This window comes from Protobothrops mucrosquamatus, unplaced genomic scaffold (assembly GCF_001527695.2).
Source record: "Protobothrops mucrosquamatus isolate PMUCROS unplaced genomic scaffold, P.Mucros_1.0 scaffold331, whole genome shotgun sequence".
Classification (NCBI taxonomy): Eukaryota; Metazoa; Chordata; class Lepidosauria; order Squamata; family Viperidae; genus Protobothrops; species Protobothrops mucrosquamatus.
Window position 1 is genome coordinate 166,237 of NW_015386670.1, and position 21,067 is coordinate 187,303.

General features: G+C 41.3%; 1 protein-coding gene across 1 annotated transcript; it reads left to right on the plus strand.

Annotated features, from left to right (window-relative positions):
* The first annotated feature begins 449 nt into the window (after positions 1–449).
* On the plus strand, positions 450–1,387 carry SPRY4 (sprouty RTK signaling antagonist 4). The gene has a single exon (XM_015815262.1). It carries the CDS (start codon positions 458–460, stop codon positions 1,346–1,348), a length of 891 nt encoding a protein of 296 aa, XP_015670748.1. The 5' UTR covers positions 450–457; the 3' UTR covers positions 1,349–1,387.
* Positions 1,388–21,067: the final 19,680 nt, after the last annotated feature.

The following is a 21,067-nucleotide window of genomic DNA, read 5'->3' on the forward strand; positions in this document are numbered from 1 at the left end:
TATGCTTTTTTTCCCCCTCTCCCCCAGTATTAAAAAAATAATCCCATGGAGGTGCCACCACAGTGTAGAGCAGTGTTTCTCAACCTTGGCAACTTTATGATGTGTGGACTTCAACTCCCAAAATTCTCCAGCTAGCAACACTAGCTAGAGAATTCTGGGAGTTGAAGTTCACTTATCGTAAAGTTGCCAAGGTTGAGAAACACTGGTGTAGAGCCATTCCAACTCCACTTGCACATCCATTGTCACTTCACATCTATGGGATTGACAACACTCCAAAGAGTTAACCTGTAAACCGCCAGGATTGACCCTGGGACAACCCTGGCAGAGAAACAGCTCAGCTCTTTGTTGGAATTCTTGACAGCAATGGATAACATCTCAGCCTCTTTTCTCTTTATTCTCCTTTTTTCAGGACACTTAAAAGCAGGGTTTCCCAGTGCTGGACAGCCTGAAAAAGAAAATGGAGCCTCGAATGCCTCACAACATGACTGTGGTCCCCAATTCTACCATGGTACAGCCTCTTCTAGAGAGCCGAATCCCTTATGGCAGACTGCAACATCCCTTGACTATCCTGCCTATTGACCAGATGAAGACCACACATATGGAAAATGACTACATTGACAATCCCACGCTGGCTCAACTGGTTGCTCAGAAACCTCCCCGGGGCCACCACGAACCCACCCTTCCACCAAGGTGTGAGCAAGATGTCACCCATCCATGGATCTCCTTCAGTGGGCGACCCAGCTCCATCAGCAGCAGCAGCAGCACATCTTCAGATCAGAGGCTTTTGGACCACATGGTCCCAGCTCCCGTGGCTGACCAGTCCTCCCCAAGAGCAGTTCGGCTTCAACCCAAGGCAGTTCACTGCAAGCCCTTGGATCTGAAAGGACTCCCCTCTCTGAAGCTGGACAAGCACTTTTTGCTGTGTGAAGCCTGTGGAAAATGCAAGTGTAAGGAATGTGCCCTGCCTAGGACTTTGCCCTCATGTTGGGTGTGCAATCAGGAATGTCTGTGCTCAGCCCAGAACCTGGTCAATTACTCAACCTGCATGTGCTTGGTGAAGGGCATATTCTACCATTGCACCAACGAGGATGATGAGGGCTCCTGTGCAGACCATCCCTGCTCTTGCTCCCACTCGAACTGCTGTGCCCGTTGGTCCTTCATGAGCGCTCTCTCCCTGGTTTTCCCCTGCTTGCTGTGCTACCTACCAGCCACTGGTTGTGTGAAGCTAGCGCAGCGATGCTACGATCGAGTGAGTCGGCCTGGATGCCGGTGCAAAAACACAAACAGCGTGATTTGTAAAGCGTCCCCAGATGGGAAAGCTGACAGCAGACCGGAGAAATCTTTTTAACTGCTGGGAGAGATGTTGGGAAGTGCAGGATGGAAAAAGAAAACAGGAAGGGTGTTCTGTCACCTGTGTCAGAGTATAACATATGTCAGCCTTTTGCAGGGAAGGAAGGAAGGAAGGAAGGAAGGAAGGAAGGAAGGAAGGAAGGAAGGAAGGAAGGAAGGAAGGAAGGAAGGAGATATTTTACAGTACAAGGGCCAAAACAGACTACATGGAGCAATTTGAAGACATCTCCTCTCCTAGTTCTTAGTCCTGGCAGTTTGATCAATCTAGAGATTGCAAGAATAATCCAGAAGTAGGCTTGGCACGTACATCAGCAGATGGAAGCAGGACTTCAGTTCAGGGCCACCATCCAATTAAGATATTTATAGGTTACGGGCAGTAAGGACTAAGTTTCCCTCATGGCTTTAACAAGAATGTTCCTTACCGCCTCATTTTGTTGTTGTCATTGTTGTGCCTGTATGTTGTGAGAGTACTCCTTTTAAAAATAATCTTTCTGAATATGTATAAAATCAGTAGCTCTTCTCAGGTATTAAGCTTCAACAGAGTATTCAAACTTGAATAAAGGGTTCAAGATTGACCAGATGGGTAGATTCAGGGATAGGGCATTCTGTGCCCTCCCCATAGAGATTTAAATGCCCTGGGTGAGCTTAACACCTGGATTAGCACTACCTTTAACTCCTGTTGATTCTACTGCCATTAACAAGCAAATATCCCAATCTCTCGTAACAGAAATGGTGGGGAGGGGGAATTCATTCTCTTTTGCAAGTTCCACAAAGAATTCAACTCACCGGCCGGCCACCAGCTTAAACTCTATCCATTAACGTCCGTAGGAGCAAATGGTAATATAAGGTTTTCGATGTTTAAAGGCTGGAGCAAGTTTAAAAAGCTATGTACCCAACTCGGTCAGAGAATTCCCAGCCAAAAGAGTTTCTAGGACTTTAAGCCCCTTTTTGCATTTCAGATGCAGAAAATTCTGAGCATACATTTGAAATAGTGCATTATGTTGCTTGATCATTATTGCACATTTTTATTGAACAAATAAGATCCTGCTACACAAAAGAAGAAGAAGAAGGAAAACCTGAGCATAAATTTCAAGGGAACTAATCTCAACAGTACTTTCAGGATAACTACAAGCAGTTCAGGTCTCCTGAAATAAATTATACTTTATTAAATCAGATGCTATGCTTGAGCTGAAGCTTAAGAATTAGCCGTTACTCTGCATCAGAAGGATTAATCCAAACCATGCACAATATACTTGAGTATCTTGGGTCAGTTAGAAATGGATCAGCACAATCCCAAACTCTGTTCAAAATGGAATTGTTTTTGACAAAACAGCATACACTCAATATTTTAATTCTCAAAACAGATAGTTGTTGCTTAATCCTCTTTCTATAACGTAGCATGCCACTGTTCTTACAGAAGGCTTGCTAACATTTTTTTTTAAGTGCTGTGGTGGTGGTGGGGGGGAATAAGCTTGAGGGGCATATTTCTGACAAAGTGCCTACAGTTTTTGTCAGCCACCCCTTTCCAGATATCATCTATCAATCTCAAAACTTCCTGAAATCGGTGCCCCCTGGGTAGGTTGGATTACAAGTTCTTTGGCTCCAGTGCTGACTGGGAGGGATAGAGAAAAACGGGGAGTGGAATATATTTGAAGGGCTGGAGGCTGGAAAGGTTAATCTTTGCACTTGGACAGCAACAAAGGTTGTTAAGATGCTTTTTAGGTAGGAAGGATCCCTGCTCAAGGCCAGTGGATTAACCTTATTACAAGAAGCTAAACAGAAAGTCATTGACATTACACAAGAAATAGAAATGACCGGCATGTAAAAAAGCTGGTCTGTAAAAGTGAAGAGTATTTCTCTCTTTAATTAGAAAAGAAAAACTCAGGGTACTGATTCAAAATTAATCAACTATGTAGAGAGAAAGAAGCCAATTTTCATATTATTTTAGGAATAAGCTAGTAGAAGAATATGCTCATTTTTTTTTCATGATGGAGAGTTTATCTAGGACGGTAGATATTTACTGGCTGGAAATTAGTTTTAATATTTTTATATGTTCCTGTTCTTCTATTTTATAGGAAGGAGCATTTGTTTTATGAGTCCTTGACATCTGAGCTTAGCCTTGCCAAGGAGACCTTTGGAAACCTTTGTCCATTGAGATGAATGGTGGGAGAGATCTGCAAGAATCTTCTTCTTCCATTCATTTCAGTGGAGATTACAAGTTCCTGCTTGTAGATTCTGCTCAGTATGTGTTATGGATGTTCTTACAAATACTTGAGAGAATCTCAGGGGCATGGGGTTGGGGGCAGAGTGAAGAAATAAAAAGAGAACCTTAGGCAACATATTGTTGAATATATTCACCCCTGTCAATATTCATGGTAATGAAGTAGCACTATCCAACCATAAATGCTTTGTTACGGCATTCCTCAAAGTGGTGTCTATTAAAACTTCATCTCCACATCCTCCTGACAGCCGGGGAACTAATGTGTAAAACATGTGGAGGTCACTAAGTTGAAAATGCTGTCTTATTGTTCCTTTTGTTCCTATTAAGTGTGCAGCAATATTGATCAAGCAATATTTTTTTTAAAAAAAAATAAGAATAAGTAAATTCTAGCAATCTTAAGTCAGACAAAGTAGCAGAACATCCAAATTGATGGGTCAAACTTTTGACCTGTTATACTTGTCTATATTTCTTAGACTTTTTAAGAAAGAAAACTTGGGGCTTTTATTGTTACTGTACATAGTTGAAAACCACTTAAATTGCTGTGTGGGTTTTTGAAACTTGTTTTTAATCTATCGATATCAGCGTATTGGAGATGGATTATGTGTGAAAAAGACCGTGGAAAGGGAGAATCTGAAAATGCAAGCAGAATTCAGTTGCCAGCCTCCACAGCTTCCCCCCCCCCTCCTGCCTAGCCCTCTTGTGTAGCAGTCAGTCCGCATGTTTCTACGGCTCTTTCCTCGAGACCTAGCAACACCACTGACAACATTCTTGCCGAGCATTGAAAACTTTCTGGGTTAGTCCAGCCCAAGAAGACCCTGAACTGCTTCATGCTATTCCTTTGAGATGGTCTTCTTGAATGCTCTGCCTGCAAAGGTCCTCCCTTGCTACCCTCACCCTTTTACCCTTTCTGTTCTACAGCTGGTCCTCTTCTCCTCTGCCCCATTCACCATTCTCACCACCTCATCCTCTCAAGAGACAGAACCACCACATCCATGTGTAATTAAGATCTGACTGGCTAATCCAGGGAACTTCCTTGCACTCTACTGGATGGTCAGGCTGGATCCTGATTCACAAGGAAATTGTTCAGAAGCATCAAAAGTGCAATCTAAATAGATATCCACCCACCCACCTCTGGGAAAAGCAAAGAACCCATGGCCTTCTTGGCAGCTGGCTACCACTTCCTGAATGGCCAGTGGTGGAAGATGTTAAAAGTTTCTTCTCCTTGACCTCTTCCTCTTCCTCACTTATCTTTCCTGGGTGGTTCACTTTGTCCTGAAGGCTCCCCTCAGATGGATGGGCCTTCATTATTCAACAGGACAAACAAGAAAAATGCACACCAAGTAAGGGTCATCGTTCCATCCCTTCTTTTAAGCAAACATTATTTCTTCTCAGACCTGCCCGGCAGCATAATTCTATACAAAGCAAGGAGACGGAAAGTGGGCACACAGTGGCACAGCACTTGCTATTTCTGTCTCTTGTTGCTTTAGCAAAAGTAAAATAGCTGCTTTTTCAAGTTGCTGTCCTGAGCTCTGTGCATGGTTAGGTTATTTTTATTAATCTTTTACAGAGAGCAGTCCAGGTTTTCCCTCTTCTTTACTTCTTTCCTCGACTGAAAAAAAAATTACCACAGAAGTTTTCCTTTGTATAGAATATTTATTTCGAAGCTCTATTTTAATAGTATTTATTTTAGAAATTTACTATTGTAAGAGTTCTTCTGTTTGTGAAGAAAAACACATTAAACTGAATGTACTGATCTAGAAATTATATATTAAATATATATTGTTAAATATGTCGCAATCTTGTGGCTTTTTTTCTTGAAAAACATTTTTATTACAGCGGCACTATCACCCTGCATGGCTGATCTTGGAAAAACACTTGGAAAAATGGGAGAGTATCAAAAAAAATCCCAAAGGTGTAGATTGAACTAGAAAGGCAGTGGCAAATCACTTCTGAATTATTACTAAGAAAACTACCTAGATGTGTTACTTATGTCACTAGAAGTCAAACTCTGCTCAAGGAGCACAAGACTTTATACACATTCCTGCATTGAGCAATATCTATCACATAAATACAACCCACTTAGAGTAGGACCCAAACTCTTCAGCTCATCAACCCATTCATGGACTTTCGGATTGTTCACCAAGCCCCAAATATTGGAAAAGCCTGACCTAGAATATTTTTTTCAAGGGAATACTGTGGTTTGTCTTGTACTGAACCTCTATGGAAGGGTACAGTGAGTTCCAAATCACCAAAAAGGCACAGGCATTTTTTTAATGGTCACCTTGTCAGCTGTCCATTTTCAACTTCAAGAAATCTATTGCAGGATTATCCTAGATCCAATCCCAACACAGCCTGGTGATATAAAGAGTTAGAGATAGGTTTTTTTTTTTAAGTCCATAAGCTATGTACCATCTCCCTCCTTCCTGTCCCCTCCATTTCTATCTCCCTCCCTTTGGTATTCCTTCCAGTTTTTATTAGGTTTGATCCCCTAAGCCAGAGGTCTTCAAACTTGGCCCTTTTATGACTTGTGGACTTCAACTCCCAGAATTCCCCAGCCAGCGTGCCTGGCTGGGGAATTCTGGGAGTTGAAGTCCACAAGTCATAAAAGGGCCAAGTTTGAAGACCCCTGCCCTAAGCAATGTCATGGCACTAATTCCCATGTGCAGAAGGCAGAAACCTCTTTCTGGACCGTGAGTCATTCCAGCATGAATTCCTGCTTTTCTCTCAAGGAACTGGAAAAAGGAACGCTACAGCTCTTGCTAGGTCAGCCGGATCCTCAGCACTCTCTGTATATCAACCAACACACACACACACACACACACACACACCAAAAAGTTACAAGCATTTACAATAATCAAAAGCATAGAAGACATTTTTCTGGTTTTTTTATTGTCTTGATTCAAGTATTTTTTATTACTTTATCAAAACATAAAATACAGAAATACAAAGAAAAATGAAAAATAATGGAGGAGGAAAAGGAGGTAAGAAAAATAAAAGCATTGTCTCCCAACTCCCTTTGGCACAGTAGAATAAGGTAATAACATACATAATAATATATACTAGCCATTTCTATAACAACAAAACAAATAAGCAAAACCCAAAATCAAAGTTTCATTTTTTTTCCACCTCAAATCCAAAAGCGGTTTCCAAGTAGAAACAACATTAACTGTATTCTTTAATCAAAGCTGTCAATTTAGCCATCTCTGCTAACTCCAGTAACAAGACTTTTTTTTCTGAGGTAATTGACTTGTGAGGCAGGAAGAAGCCACAGCCCATCATAACTTATTTTCTATGGGTACTTGTGATTGTGGGCTTGTGAGTGTGCCTATGTCCAAGCATCTAGACGTAAGCACACAAAGATACATGTATACATCCTTGATCACATCACTTCCGACCCAGAGAAGAAACTGCATTCTTCTGAATCAGGCCTTTGGTCAATCTAGAACTGTGGTCTATCTAGAACTGGGCTGGACTCCCCAAAGCCTCAGGATTTCAGGCATTTTCAAACTCCTGGTTTGTGGTTCTCCAGCACCAGCCCACAAATGTCAAAATTAGGAAACACCATTTACCACCATTCGGGGGTAGGCATTTAAAAACATAAACCAAAACCAAGTATAGGCCTTAAAATAGATGAAATGTATTTTTAAAGAATCCAACCTTCCACCAAAATCCAAAGAAAACCCCAGAAAACCTTGGTTTTCCCATATGTGTCACAGTTCTTGGTATTTTGTCTCTGTCACCACTCTTAGCAGCCCTTATTCTTCCACAGCACTCATATCACATAAACCTCATTGCCACCTTCTTGATTTAGCTCAATATTGTGGTCACAGAATTGGAATTTGGGGATGGGGATTTAACTGATTTTTTGGGGGGTGTCTGCATGGAGGTGGTCAAAATAGCCAAGATGCCAGCCACAAGAACACAATCAAAACCTGTCCTTTTTATCCACACTCAAGGTCCTTTACCAAGACTTGTCCGGAAGGTAGCTTCTTTTGAGACTTGGCTTTTCAGATGGACAATCTAGTGTTACGTGCCAGGGTTTTTCAAACTGGGATCTGTTGTGAACGTGATGTAGTTCCACGAAAGGCTAATGAAAAAAATAATGCAGCCAGGTTTCCTATCACTAGAACTTTCCTCTTGATCTGGATTTTAGGATTTATTTTTTTAAACTAACAAGTTCTGTGGACTGAACATTTTTGAAAAACCCTTCTTGGCAGAGAGCCCTGTTTGAAATATCGCACAAATCTATAACTCAGTTCAGTTATAGTTTATTCAGCAAATCACGATCAGGCTAGCCATGGCATGGCCTTGTGCATGAACTTACCCTTGTTATTTTAAATAGGAAACCTAGTTAATTATGCTACAGTGTGCTAAAAGTTAGCCTTGGTCGATGCCACAATGAAAATAAAGCTCAGACATAACAAAAGACACATGAGAGACCCACATCTGAAGTTGAAGCTCAGACATATTTTCAGGAAAGTTTTCTTCAAAGGGTCCCTTGCATTGCATGGCTTCTCCCCACCTCCTTCTTCTATTGTGCCCACATAACAAAACCATTACAAATCCACTTGAAATGTTCAGTCACGACAAACGGCGTTAAGTTAAGCCCCCAGCTTTGTACCAGAAGCCAGGAAGGGGGGAGGGCAGGGGACATCTAGGACATCTTGTTCCCTTTTTTTCTACTTCTTTCCCCCAGCAGCTGAAAAGTCGACTCTTCCCCAAGTTTAATGAAACAATATCAACGTGGCCTGAGGCGGGTGCAATGTTTGTAATTTATGGGTCGGGGAGACAGGAAGAAAGCTCTGAGGTTTATTGTGCTTGTTCACTAAATGACATTCCAGTTGTCGAGGGATCATTCTTCCTTGCTGGGCTCTCTGGCAGGCATGCAAGCTTCTTCGGATCCCACCTGGGCCTGCTTCCCCTCAGGCAAGGGATAATTATGAATACATCTGTATGTGTTAAGCAGGAGATGAATGAAAGAGTCTCCTCATTTCCCCCTTGTCATTAGAAGCAACTTCCTGTATTGACACCTATATTAGCATGTAACAACTACAGGCTTGAAGCAAGCTTGCTGGGGTTTGTCCATAATTTTCTTTTAACATTTGTCTCCCTTTCCTGAAATAGCCCTGTGAATCCACTCTGGAAAATCCAATGCACTCTAGCAATCCACTGTCTATATGCCGCAGAGCTTTTTTCCACATCAAAGGGATGTGGTTCTTTGGGGGCAAGCTGAACTCTATCAAAGCACTATTAATCGAGCTCTGAAGTGACTGTGGAAACGGGTGCACAGTCACATTGATGTATGATTCCCAGAAGCGATTCGAATATGAGATTTCATTTGCCCCCTCCCCTATACAGAGGATTGCAGCTTTTTCTCCTGAAATCAATGCTGTTGATGAAATGTGCATTTGCAAATCTGGATTTGATAGAAAATCACTAGAAGATGAAATGTCAGCTTTTATGCGCCAGAACAATTTAACCTGGAAAAGTTAAATGGTTATGTGGACAGCTCTAAACCTTTCAGATGGCCTAACTACTAGAGTTCTTTGCATTTGAAATAGCAATTTCAAAAACTTAAGAAACTCATTTTTTTCAATTAGATTGCATTTAATCAGCTACGAACAACTATCTTCTATGGTCAGTAAGATAGAAATATTGTTACTTAGAAAAACAGCAGGAATGTTTTAGGACAGGTTTTGTTCATGAAAATAGTATGCATGCAATGTAATTCCTAAGCTAGTAGGTTAGATTTATCAGACTATATTGTCATAATTTATTCTGCTATGTGCCAAAGGTTGGTATCACTAGGGCAATCGAGAGTCAAAAAAAGTTAAGACAGTGGCCATAATGGTGAGATTGATGCTCTATCTGTTTTATATATGTCCCACATGGATGCATATAAAACCACCAGGAAGAGCTTCAATCACATCATAGCAGCCATCATCATCATCCTTATGACTTTTTTTTTGACTGAACCCTACAGCTATTTCTGAAAAGTAGCAAAAATAACCCCTCAGAAGGTTATTCTTGTTCTGTCTCCTTTGGTAAACATTCTGTCAGGCGGGAAAGATCAGGTCCACATGTGAAGGTCCAACTGATGTATTGCTAATCATGCCTATGCATAAGAATCATCTCAACTAACAGTTAACACCTGCATGGGGGGGTAGAAAAGGTCAACAGAATTGGGCTTTGTTCACTTGTGGCTACCTAGGAATTCTAAGCTGATTCCCTCTTTTAACTCTGCTCCCAGCTTCCGCTATGCAAGGGGTGTCAAACTGCCGGCCCGCGAGCCGCTTGCATCATGTGGAGGCCACACCCACCCCAGCTCCAGCAATGCAAAAAAAGTTGCAATACGTCGCAACACGTCACGTGACGTGGCAAGTTTGACATCCGTGCGTTACGCCTTCTCCTACAGATTCATTGCCTCCTAGGTTCCCCAATCATCAGTAAGCTTCTATGGCAGTGGTGGCGAACCTATGGCACGTGTGCCAGAGGCGGCACTCAGAGCCCTCTCTGTGGGCACATGCGGCATGCCCCAGAGATGGCAACCATCCCTCTTCAACCAGCCGCCCGCTAACTCACCGAGATCCCACGTGGCCGGATGCATCCCAGCACGGCTGGTTTCCCTCCCCTCCATCCCATCCCTCCTGACCTCACATATTCTCCTTTTCCCGGCCATGACCCTCTGCATCACCTCCTCAGCTGTCGGCTCTCAGTCCAGCTTAGAGGCGGCTTCTCTGAACTGCTGGAGGTGGGCTGCGGAGCCCCAGAGTGCACCGGTCGAGGGGCCGGCAGGCTGTGGCTGCTGACGGACACTGTCAGCCCCCATGTGCTCGCTGGCCTCTGTGTGTGGGGGCTGATGGTGTCGGGCAGCAGCCGCCCCGGCCCCTGCCTTGCCTTGCCCTGTGACAATTGCACCCCCGCCCTGCCTTGCCTTGCCTTACCTTACCCCGCAGGACGAGCCTCCTGCCCACTGTCCCACCTGCCAGAGACCCCCTGGATTTCCCCCAACCCTGCCCAGCCCCTACAGGCATCCCTCCCCATGAGCAACATCGAGGTGACCACGACCACCTTGGCCACACCCTTCCAGTCTGCCATGGCCACCACAGCCATGCTCACCGATAAATAAGTGGGTTTTGGGTTGTAGTTTGGGCACTCGGTATCTAAAAGGTTTGCCATCACTGTTCTCTGGAATCCTGATTGGGCAGAAGGGAAGATAATCTAAGAAAGAAGGTAAGAGTTCCTTGCCTTATATAACTCCAGAGGAAACATCGCAAAGCTGTCTCCATAGTATTGCTTCAAAACCAGTGGCTGAACCATCAACTCAGCCCACTCAGATCACCAAAAGCCCAGTGATATTGCAGGCACACAAGGACCTTGACCCCAAAACAGCACAACCCTTTTACGTGTGGAAGTGACTTTGCTTTTCAAAAGTTACCACTTCTGCAGTTTTAATCAAAACTGTTGTTTCATTTAGCTACTTTCAGATGCTTTTTCCTGCATTTACAGATGTTAATGTTGCATGTAGGCATGACCTTGCTCCATGAGTTAGGGAGAAAGTGTAAAATTTAAATGCAGACTTACGTTAAAAAAAACAGACCCCCCCCCCTTTGCCACAACTTCTCCAGTGCCTGCATTTCCTCCCTTGCTTTATTTGAAATTGGATGGACATTCTAGGTTTGTTCTCATTATGAGCTCGACTGTGAGATCTCAGAGATGATCCCTTGCTGCTCATAGCTTTCACTCCCTCTGCATGCCCCACCCCTAATGTGTCAGGTACTGTATGACAAGCCAGACTCAAACATAGCCTGTGTGGGCAAAACTGCAGCACAGGAAGCTTTCAATTAGCCTGGATTGAGTTTCATGGCCCCACTTACAGCCTCAGCGGCCTGACTCAGCACTTCCTCTATAAATAATTTATAACAGAAAGAGCAAATGGCAGAATTACAGCGGAGAATAGAAGGAGGGAGCAGTGTTAATGCAGGGAGTTATGTCAATGAGGGATTCTTTGGGGCTGGGTGAGGATGATGATGACTTCTCCCAGACAATGCAAGACCAATATCTGTCACTTGCAGTAAACGTTCTCTGAAAAGCATCAACCAAACAGCTGTTGGAGAAAGGAATTCTCTCCGGATTTTACTTTACTTCTAAAGATTACTTTACCTCTTGAATGAGCCAATGATTTGCCAAGGCCTTTCTGCCTCAGAGGAACCATAAATGTTATAGATTTAACTCGAAGAGTCTCAAGTAACAGCTAGAGCTGAAGGCAGGTACTAGTCACTGAGTAAAATAGCAGTGTGCTGCAGCTGCCAAAAAAGCCAACACAGTGCTGGGCTGCATTAACAGAGGGATAGAATCAAGATCACGTGAAGTATTAATACCACTTTACAATGCCTTGGTAAGGCCACACTTGGAATACTGCATCCAGTTTTGGTCACCACGATGTAAAAAAGATGCTGAGACTCTAGAAAGAGTACAGAGAAGAGCAACNGTTAGAACAATTAACCAGTGGAACAACCTGCCTCCAGAAGTGGTGAATGCTCCAACACTGGAAGTTTTTAAGAAGAGACTGGACAGCCGTTTGTCTGAAATGGTGTAGGGTTCCTGCCTGGGCAGGGGGTTGGACTCGATGACCTCCAAGGTCCCTTCCAACTTTATTATTATTATTATTATTATTATTATTATTATTAAATGCTTCTTCTATAGTAAATGTGGGGGGAGGGTGCACATGCATGTATGTTTCAAAAGTCAGGCTAGTCATATGTTTCATTTGCACTTTTGCAAAACAGAAAAATCTAGGCCATACCCAAATTAATCTAAATGGAACTCTTACCCTCAATCATCTCATTCTATCATACTTCTTTATGCAGCTTCTTAAAAGAGGAAGAAAAGAAGAATAGAAAATGTGGAAGTGGACAAAGAAGGACTCAGTTATGCATCTGTTGAGGGGGGGGGGATTTCATAAACACAAAGCCACTACCAAAAAGGCCCTGTTGCAGGGTCTGCCAAGTAAATTTGTTAAATGACTAGGTGGGCGATTCAGTAAGTGACCCCTCTGTATTACAGAACTGTCATCCATCCAGAATTTTATCACTCCTCATTGTGAAAGATGGCAGGCAAAATGACAATTCTAGTTTCCCTTTCTAGCCTCCAGTAGAAGGAAACTGATCAGGACAACTTTTGGACTTCCATAGTTTCTGTCTGCAGCATTTTAGAGGGATTTTGGAGCCTTTGATCCTATAAATCACCAGCTGTGCTGATGCTCTGCTGAATCAATCCCTTTTGCCCTCCATCTCTATGAAAACAGGAAGTCCTTCCTCTTCTTTTTCTATGAGCAAACCGAGTTATCCATCCATCCATGGGAGGGAAGTTCTGCATCCTTTTAATTCCAAAGACTATCCTTGCAGAGATCACACAATTGCATTCTTAGGATTTTCTTTTTAAAAAGGTATGAACTAGCAGGTTGGTTGTAAATATCAGTGATGATATAGGCATAGAAAATAATTGACAGCATTGGTTCCAGCCTGCTATATTGTTATTATTTACATTTACTGTTGTAAACTGCTGTGAGTTGCAAGATTTGGCAGCCTCTAAATGCAATAAATAAATAAACTTGACCTCTGAGAGATTTGGGGGGATTTTACTAAACACTCTAATAATACTGAACAGCCAATTTCTAAAGAACTTTAAAAGAGATAAGGATATAAGCAGATGACATGGAGTAATAACATAATTTTCCACCTTCCAAGGTTGGAGAAGAGGAGATCTCATATCAAAGCCATCCTCTTGCTTACCTGGTGGCCTCCCCACTGGATTGTTGTTGTTGTCTAATATTGGAGAATCCACCACTGCTGTATAATAACAACTATTCTATTTGCATTGTGCTAGTGATGTGAAAGTGGGTTACTATTTGACTACTCCAACCTCTTATCTTCCAGTGTTGATCCAGCACATCGGGAGGATACTAAAATAGGAAAACTGGCCTATATATAAATGCATGATTTCACCAGAGCAGTGCGGTATAGGATGGTTTCTACAAAGTGTGGTCCCTCTCCATTCAAAAATAGATTTTGGCTGGGAACTGTACACTTCCATTAGGACTCTAGATGCAAACGATTATAGGAACATGACAACATCAAGATCCGGTGCATTCCTTGGGAAGCACAACTTTTAAATCCTCCAACTCGTCTGCTCAAAAGGAAATGGACAAGAAATAGCAGCCTAATGACTTTCAAGAGGAAATGTAGCGTTTCTAAAAATGAGTGGGTCTTTAGACTTCTGCATGTTGCAAATGTGCTGGTAACTGGCAAGTTGATTTCTGAGAAAAAGTTAGGAAATTTAGGGACCTCCTGCTCTGAGAGAGTAGGCAGCTAGAAGAAAAATTTTGAAGGTATTTGTGAACTAGGGGCAGGGTGGCAGGGAGCAAGGAAGAGCCTGTGGGAGGCAATTGAGCCAAGCAATTCTTGTTAAGTCTTCTGGCCCAGAATCTCATTGAAGGCAAAGTCTTATGCATTATGGTAATGCATGATTAATACCAACCCTAGAATCTATCTCTCTAGGTTTTAACCAAAGCAAAAGTAATAGAACTCGATTTACACACTGTCTTTAGGAAAGTAGCTCATTTGTAGTGAGCATAACCCTAATGTGTTGATTATTTGGGATGGATAGTAATATCCCTGATTTTAATCTTGAGCCACATAAAAATGGAGAGAACTGACATAATATGTTTAACATTTAATCTAGAATTTTAAAAGTCCTAGAAGTTTTAAACTTTAGTTCTTGAACATTAAAATAATCATGGAATGATCTCGGGGATATTTTAGTTTCTTGACATCCTTTTTACGAGATCACATTTTGTTCAAATTATCCGTTCCTTTTTCTCAGCAGAAACAGGCAGGTTTGGCATTGAAGGATCCCCTCTACGTTATGAAATACTTCCAGATCAATTGATGACAGGTGCAAAATAATGGGTGAATGATAGAATCAGCTATAGCATCCTATCAGCCATATTTTTTTACTTTTTCCACCCCTCCTGCAGTTCTGGGAACCTAAGCTTTCTACACCTCATTTGCCATTTTATTTCTATCCAAGAATGTCTGCAATGATAGGGGGGGGTCAAAAAAGTCAAAATGACTACTTGGATAATCCAGACACAGTTGCCAGCTTCACTTTTTGGATCCACTCTACAGTTTAGTTTAGTTTAGTTTAGTTTTGTTTTTTGTTTGTTTGTTTGTTTGATTTTACTATGACTCACCTATAAGACAGTTTGCTACTATCTCTAATGTTACCATATTTTTTCGTCTATAAGACGCACCCTTGCATAAGACGCCCCCCAATTACTGGTACTTCTCGGTACCATCACACAAGGGAGGTGACTTCCTCCAATCAGTTGGCGCTCTGCGGGCTTAGTCCCGCCCACCCCCTCGGCTGTCAATCACTGTACTGAGGTGGCTTCCCGGGGCCTCTTGCGGCTTCAGCCCAAGCTGCGCCGGTGAAAAACGGGTCATAGAAGGCAGCTTCAGTGAGACCAGCGGCATCCTTGGGGCAGCGCGATCCTCCAGCACCAGGCGGCATCTCGGGCCGGCTTTCTCCCCACCCAGGCGGCATCTCGGGCCAGCGATATCCTCCTGCACCAGGTGGCATGGCAGCGGCATGTAAAGAACCCACACAGGCATGCCCTGGGCTGCAGAGGTTACCATTATTTTTTCAGCTATAAGAAGCTGCACTTGTATAAGACGCACCTGATTTTTGAACAGCGTGTTTGCAGGAAAAAAATAGCGTCTTATATGTTATGTATTGAGGCTAATTACTTGGAAACTGTTGGAAACGGTCAAATGGCTGCACCTGTTTAAACCCCAGACTGACTGTCTACATGTTAATTATCTTGTCTTTAAGCGGGAAATACTACTTTAATTCTATTGGCTGTCGCCTAGTGGTGAGCTGTTTAAATAGTGGTTAAGCAGCAGTTAGGGCTGCTTCTTTTGTTAACTGAATAAATGAGTTCTTGTTGCACCAACCGTCTCATCAATGCCTCACAGAACCCAAAACATAACATACACGGAAAAATACGATATGTAAAGATTGCAGTATTGCTGCAGATACTTGATGAATATGCAATACTGTCCTTTTAAAATAATTGAAGCTTTTATCAAAGACAGGCCTTTAAACTTTACTAGATACTAAAATGTGCTTAACTCACCAGCCTTAAACCTGAAATCTTTTCTGCTATTCTTCAGGTATTAAATATTTTGGTGAAAGATCCAGTAACTAACCTGAGAAGTACACATAGAGAAATATGATTCAGAAACAGGAGTATGTTAGCCTCGTGCCATTAGCCATGGACCTATTTTGGTGTTGGACTTCATCTCGCACCAGTCCTAGCCAGCGTAGCCATGACTTGCTGGACATTAAGGGGAATTGTAATCCAGTACATCTGGAGGGCATCATTTTAGGGAAGACAGATACAGCTGCAGTCATGCCTGCGCTGGAAAAATGACCCACATTCAGTATGTCAGGATGTGGTGTAGTCAGAAATCTCTATCATTTCTAACTTTCTATAAGGGGACTGCCTCAAGGCAGCCAACAACATTTCTCATGTGTGGGAACCACACACAATGTTGTCCTGACAAAATGAAAGCATGGTCTAAAATACACAAACATGACCGAAGGAAGGAAAACCATGGAATTAAGGATTATATACAACAAAAAGAGAATCTGTTAGTGTTTATAAATCATCAGGATCTTCCGGTCTCATCTTATAAATTGTGGGAGTCCACACTGGTACATCCTCTTAAACCACTGAAGTGCTATTTCGTTCCCAAATCAACTAATGGATGGGAATAGAGTCACTTTGTGGAGCTGGTTTAAAAAAGCTGCCTGTCTCTTTCTCTCCCGTCGCTGCCTCTTCCTTTCCTAAAATGGGAAACCAATTCAGAAGGTCAAAGCACTGCACAGCACATAAATAGCACTGCTGGCTGCGCGAGCTTGGTGGATAAGCTCACTGTGTTCTAGCCCAGGCCCAGCCTAATTTTCCAACAACAAACATGTCACACTAGAAAGGACACACAAAAAGGAAAATTCATAGAGCAGGGAATACAGCATTAATGGTATAACGTTAGTAATATTCTTTGTCCATTTATTATATTGTTTGAAAGCATATATTTGTTTTAAATACATAAATGAAAAGGGCATGAAATGTGAGGAAAATTCAAACAAAGTCTTTCCCTCAGCTTATCATGTAATCATTACTTGTGTGGGGGGGGGAAATCTTTCACATCCTAGAAGCCCCAGATTTCAACTCTGCAGATTCCAGCTTCCATCACCAGAGCCAATATAGCCAATGATAAGTGATGATGGGTATTCTAATCCAAAATCTGGAAAGTACTAGATTGCCCTGTGCTGCACTTCAACAAAATCTCACAACCATTTTCCATACATGTTTGAAATGAAAACAAGAACATTTTAAAGCCCAAACTGTGGTTTAGTAATATGGCCAGACCTCGCAGTATCATATTGCCGCTCTGTGGAAATCTCTTTACATTTTTAAGCGCAGAAGATAAAGTCTGACACGGAACTTAGATTCAGCTTCACTTGCACTTCTGATCTCTTTAAAAACAAAAAAAGCATTTTAAACTTTCAAACACAAATATTTAGAAATTTACAATTTAGCCCACTAATGTTCTCTGATTAATGTAATTAATTTATTTATTAATGTAATAAAGAAGTTTGACATTTAAATGAATTTGTCTTGTCATAATTTGGACCGTTAGTAGATAACACCAATGAATACCAAGCACTAATCATAATAATTGGTAGCACTTCTCTGTGGCCTTTCCTAGTCCAGATACCCTTCTTTTATTATTGTACTATTTATAATGCATTTAATAATATTTGTGTGATTGCAGCAGTAGATAATGTTGTGTCAAGGTGAGGATTCAATCTCCATTTTAAAATCTGGGACTAATTACCTCAAATTAGAAATAAAACAATTCTACATGGCAACCCAAAAACCTTTAGGTTACAATTCTCCTTGTTCTAGAAATAAAAAGTTACCAAAGGAAGAGCACAATTAACTACCCATAAGATCATTCTTCTTCTTCCACAATATAGCCACAGGACAACTCCATTCCACATAAGTTGCAACCAGTCCTGAAACATGTGGTCACCATAACATTTCCATGATTATGTGATCACAATTTGAATGCTTGGCAATCCGTACACATTTACAATGGTTGCAAATATCCCACAGATATTTGATCACCCTTTGCTGGATTCTGACATGCAGTGTGGAACCCAGCAGGAAGTTGTAAATTGCGGTCACTTGATTTTGTGCTTAAGGACTGTGAGTGATTCACTTAATCACTGTCGCCTGAATCGACATTGAAAGTTGGGTGCTGTCACGTGATGTCTCATTTTATTACTGTGTTATTTAGTGACAGAATTGCCTATCCCGATTAGAGTTGGTAATACTTGTATACTTACTGTACGTTTGCAACAATTATGTAAAATATAAGTTTTTTTAAAAATCCTTAGAAACAAATACAATAGTAAGGAAAGGTTTTTTTTAAAAAAAATAAAAATAAAAGTTTTTGTAGTTGCTGCGCAAACCAGTACATGCGTTTAACGCTTTAAATTTGTATATATAAATTTAATTGTCTGTGTATCTATGTCTGTCTGTGTGCATGCACATTCATTTATCTCTCTCAATCCCTCTCTCTGAGGATACTCACCCACAGGAAGGAACTGTCAGTCACTTAGCTAGAGAAGGAAAATAGGACGGGCATCACAACAGGGTGATTATCCTATGGGAGGATATAATGGCCTACAATCCAGACTGAACACCTTGCAAGCTGTTGGCAATCCTGTCAATAAGATAGCTGGTTTAGAATCAAGTCAAGAGACCATTTTAACGGGTAAGTACAGATGTACCCTAAGACAGGTATTGTACATATTATTTTACTTTATGCTTTCTATGCTTTTGTTAAAAAAATAGATATAACTTTGAATTCAGTTCAACTTGGAACAAATTAACTATATTCTCATGACACATTTACTACGGCAGTTCCAAACTGCAAACCCACAACTTCCATAGGCAGGCTCTTCCACTGTTGTACAGACTTTTTTCTGAAATTAAACCCAGGTAGCTACAATTTGTGACCATAATTTCTGGTCCTCATTTCTGTGGCAATAGAAAATTAGGCACCCTTGTACGTACCTGAATACTGGAATAATATTTCACCTCAGTCTTCTATTTTCCTGATTATATTTCCTTTCTTTAGCCTGACCTATAGGACACCTCCTCAAGCCACTGCATCTTTGACCACTTTTCTGTAGATATGTTCTGAGCTGGCAATATCTTTCTGGAATGATAGTACAAGAATTGTATGATTTCACTCGTGTATAGGGGAAGGGAAAAAAGACATCATATTTCTTTGGTGGAGAACTTCTTCTAATGCAACACAGAACTACACCAGCCCTTCTAGGAACTCACTCATACTAGTGGTCATGTACGACTTGTTCAGAACAACTACACCAAGTGCTTGTCTGATGCAGTGTTTCCAAACCAGGAATCTCCCATCTTGTATGGATGCTATACATTTTTTTTCTTACTAAATATAATACCTTATACTTATCCTAGTTGAAGGACATCCATTTGCTCTCAACTCAGTCTATCAAGCTATCATTTTGTCACTCTGGTGGTAAACCACACCTTCCAATTTTGTGTCCCAATTTTGTCAAGCACCATATCAACTCCATTATATAGGTCATGAATAAAAATGTTAAATAATGCAGGTCCTAAGACAGACCCCACCTAGTTCTTTTCAGCTCAAGCCATCAGTGCTGAATCTGTGAGCATGGTTAGGTAGCCATTTATGGACCCATCTCATTGTAGTATCATCCAAACCACACTTCAATAGCTTGTCAATAAGAATGTCATCTGAAATCCTCTCAAAAGCTTTTATATATATTTTTATACTATACCTGCAGCATTCCCCTTATCTATTACAGTAATTACCTGTCAAAGAAGGAAATAGGATTTGTCATGCATTTAGGCTGTTAGTAATCATGCCATTAGACATGGCCTACAGTGGAATGATAGTCTGGATTCCCAGGAGGGAGGGGCTGCATTGCAGAGGGCCAAGAGGAAGCAAACTATGGAAAGTTTAGTCAGGCGAAAGAAAGTTAAAAAGGTTCTTTCCTACCAGTTCCCAGAATATATCTATAGCGATGCAAATAGTTGCTTTAATTTGACAAGATTTCTGTCTATAGGCAAGGAACAATAAGGGAAACTGCTCAGAAGTAACTCCACATGTCTTTCTTAGGTCTTGGGGTCTGACATGACCTTGGACTTGCAATAATCGGGTAGAGTAGCTGAAATCTCTCACAACACTTCATGGTTATCTGAAGCTTCAGTTGTCTACTCTTCATTTGTCTCTTGTAGTATGTTAATTTGTAGCCGATTCCTGCAAGTTATTCCATCGGTTGACTTGCCTGTTTATCATAAGCCAAATATTTTCACCGTTCATGTTATTCCAAGTCCAGTGGACCTCTCTATAGGTATGTTCAATCTTGATATGCAATGCTAGGTCAATTTCTCGCCTGAGTTCTATTTTCCTTCTCCTTTATTATGTCTTTGTGTTCTTTTGACTCTATAAGTTGCTTTGGAACAACTGGTGGATTACATGTTTAAATAAATATATTTAGTAAAAAATGAATTCATACCTGGAAATAGTCTTGTTTTTCCTCCTAAGTGCAATTGTGTAATTATGACCTGGGAGGCTGCAGTTTGATAGATATCTGTATTATTTCAGAGGCAACACCCAATTAAGATTTCATTCAACCTATGCACGCACACCTCAACTGTTCCATGATTTCCAATTCATTCTATATTCCCATATTTTAAATAGAAAAAAAAAGTCATGTCAAACTATGTGCATGTACTTTAACTCACTTAAATCATAGCAAAACCAAATTTGCTTTTACCTCTAGCTACCAAATGTTCAGTGAAGTTGAAACCATGCTTTTCCCCCCTCCAAGCTTTATCAACACTGTTCTCCAAATAGTACACGGATCGCAGGAACTTGGTTCTGCCTAGGGAAAGGTGACAGCTCCCTTCTGTTTTTGTTTTTATTAAAGAAGAAGGAGTTGTAAATCTTGCAGATAGACTACAAATCATGCCCGGAAGATTGACTGGTAAATCCCGATTTACATTTTCATTTGACTCTTTGGCAGAAGTTACACCAGTTAAACTGGTATAACATCCATGCTTATAGTCCCTGTTTACTTCCTGTCACATATTTTAACTGACACCAATACATAGAACCGCCTTTTCTAACTTTGTGTCCTCCAGATGTGTTGAAGTGCAAATCGCGCATCTCTCAGTCAATGTCCCAGTGGGGAGCAGACATCTGGGGAAAGGTGCTACTGAAAGATGCATTCACCCTGGCACGTAGCAGAAGGAGACATCCGTAGACTTTGAAATCTTTAATGAAGCAA

Coding starts and splice junctions, on each gene's coding strand:
- SPRY4 (XM_015815262.1), top strand. CDS start 458: ATGGAGCCTCGAATGCCTCACAACATGACTGTGGTCCCCAATTCTACC.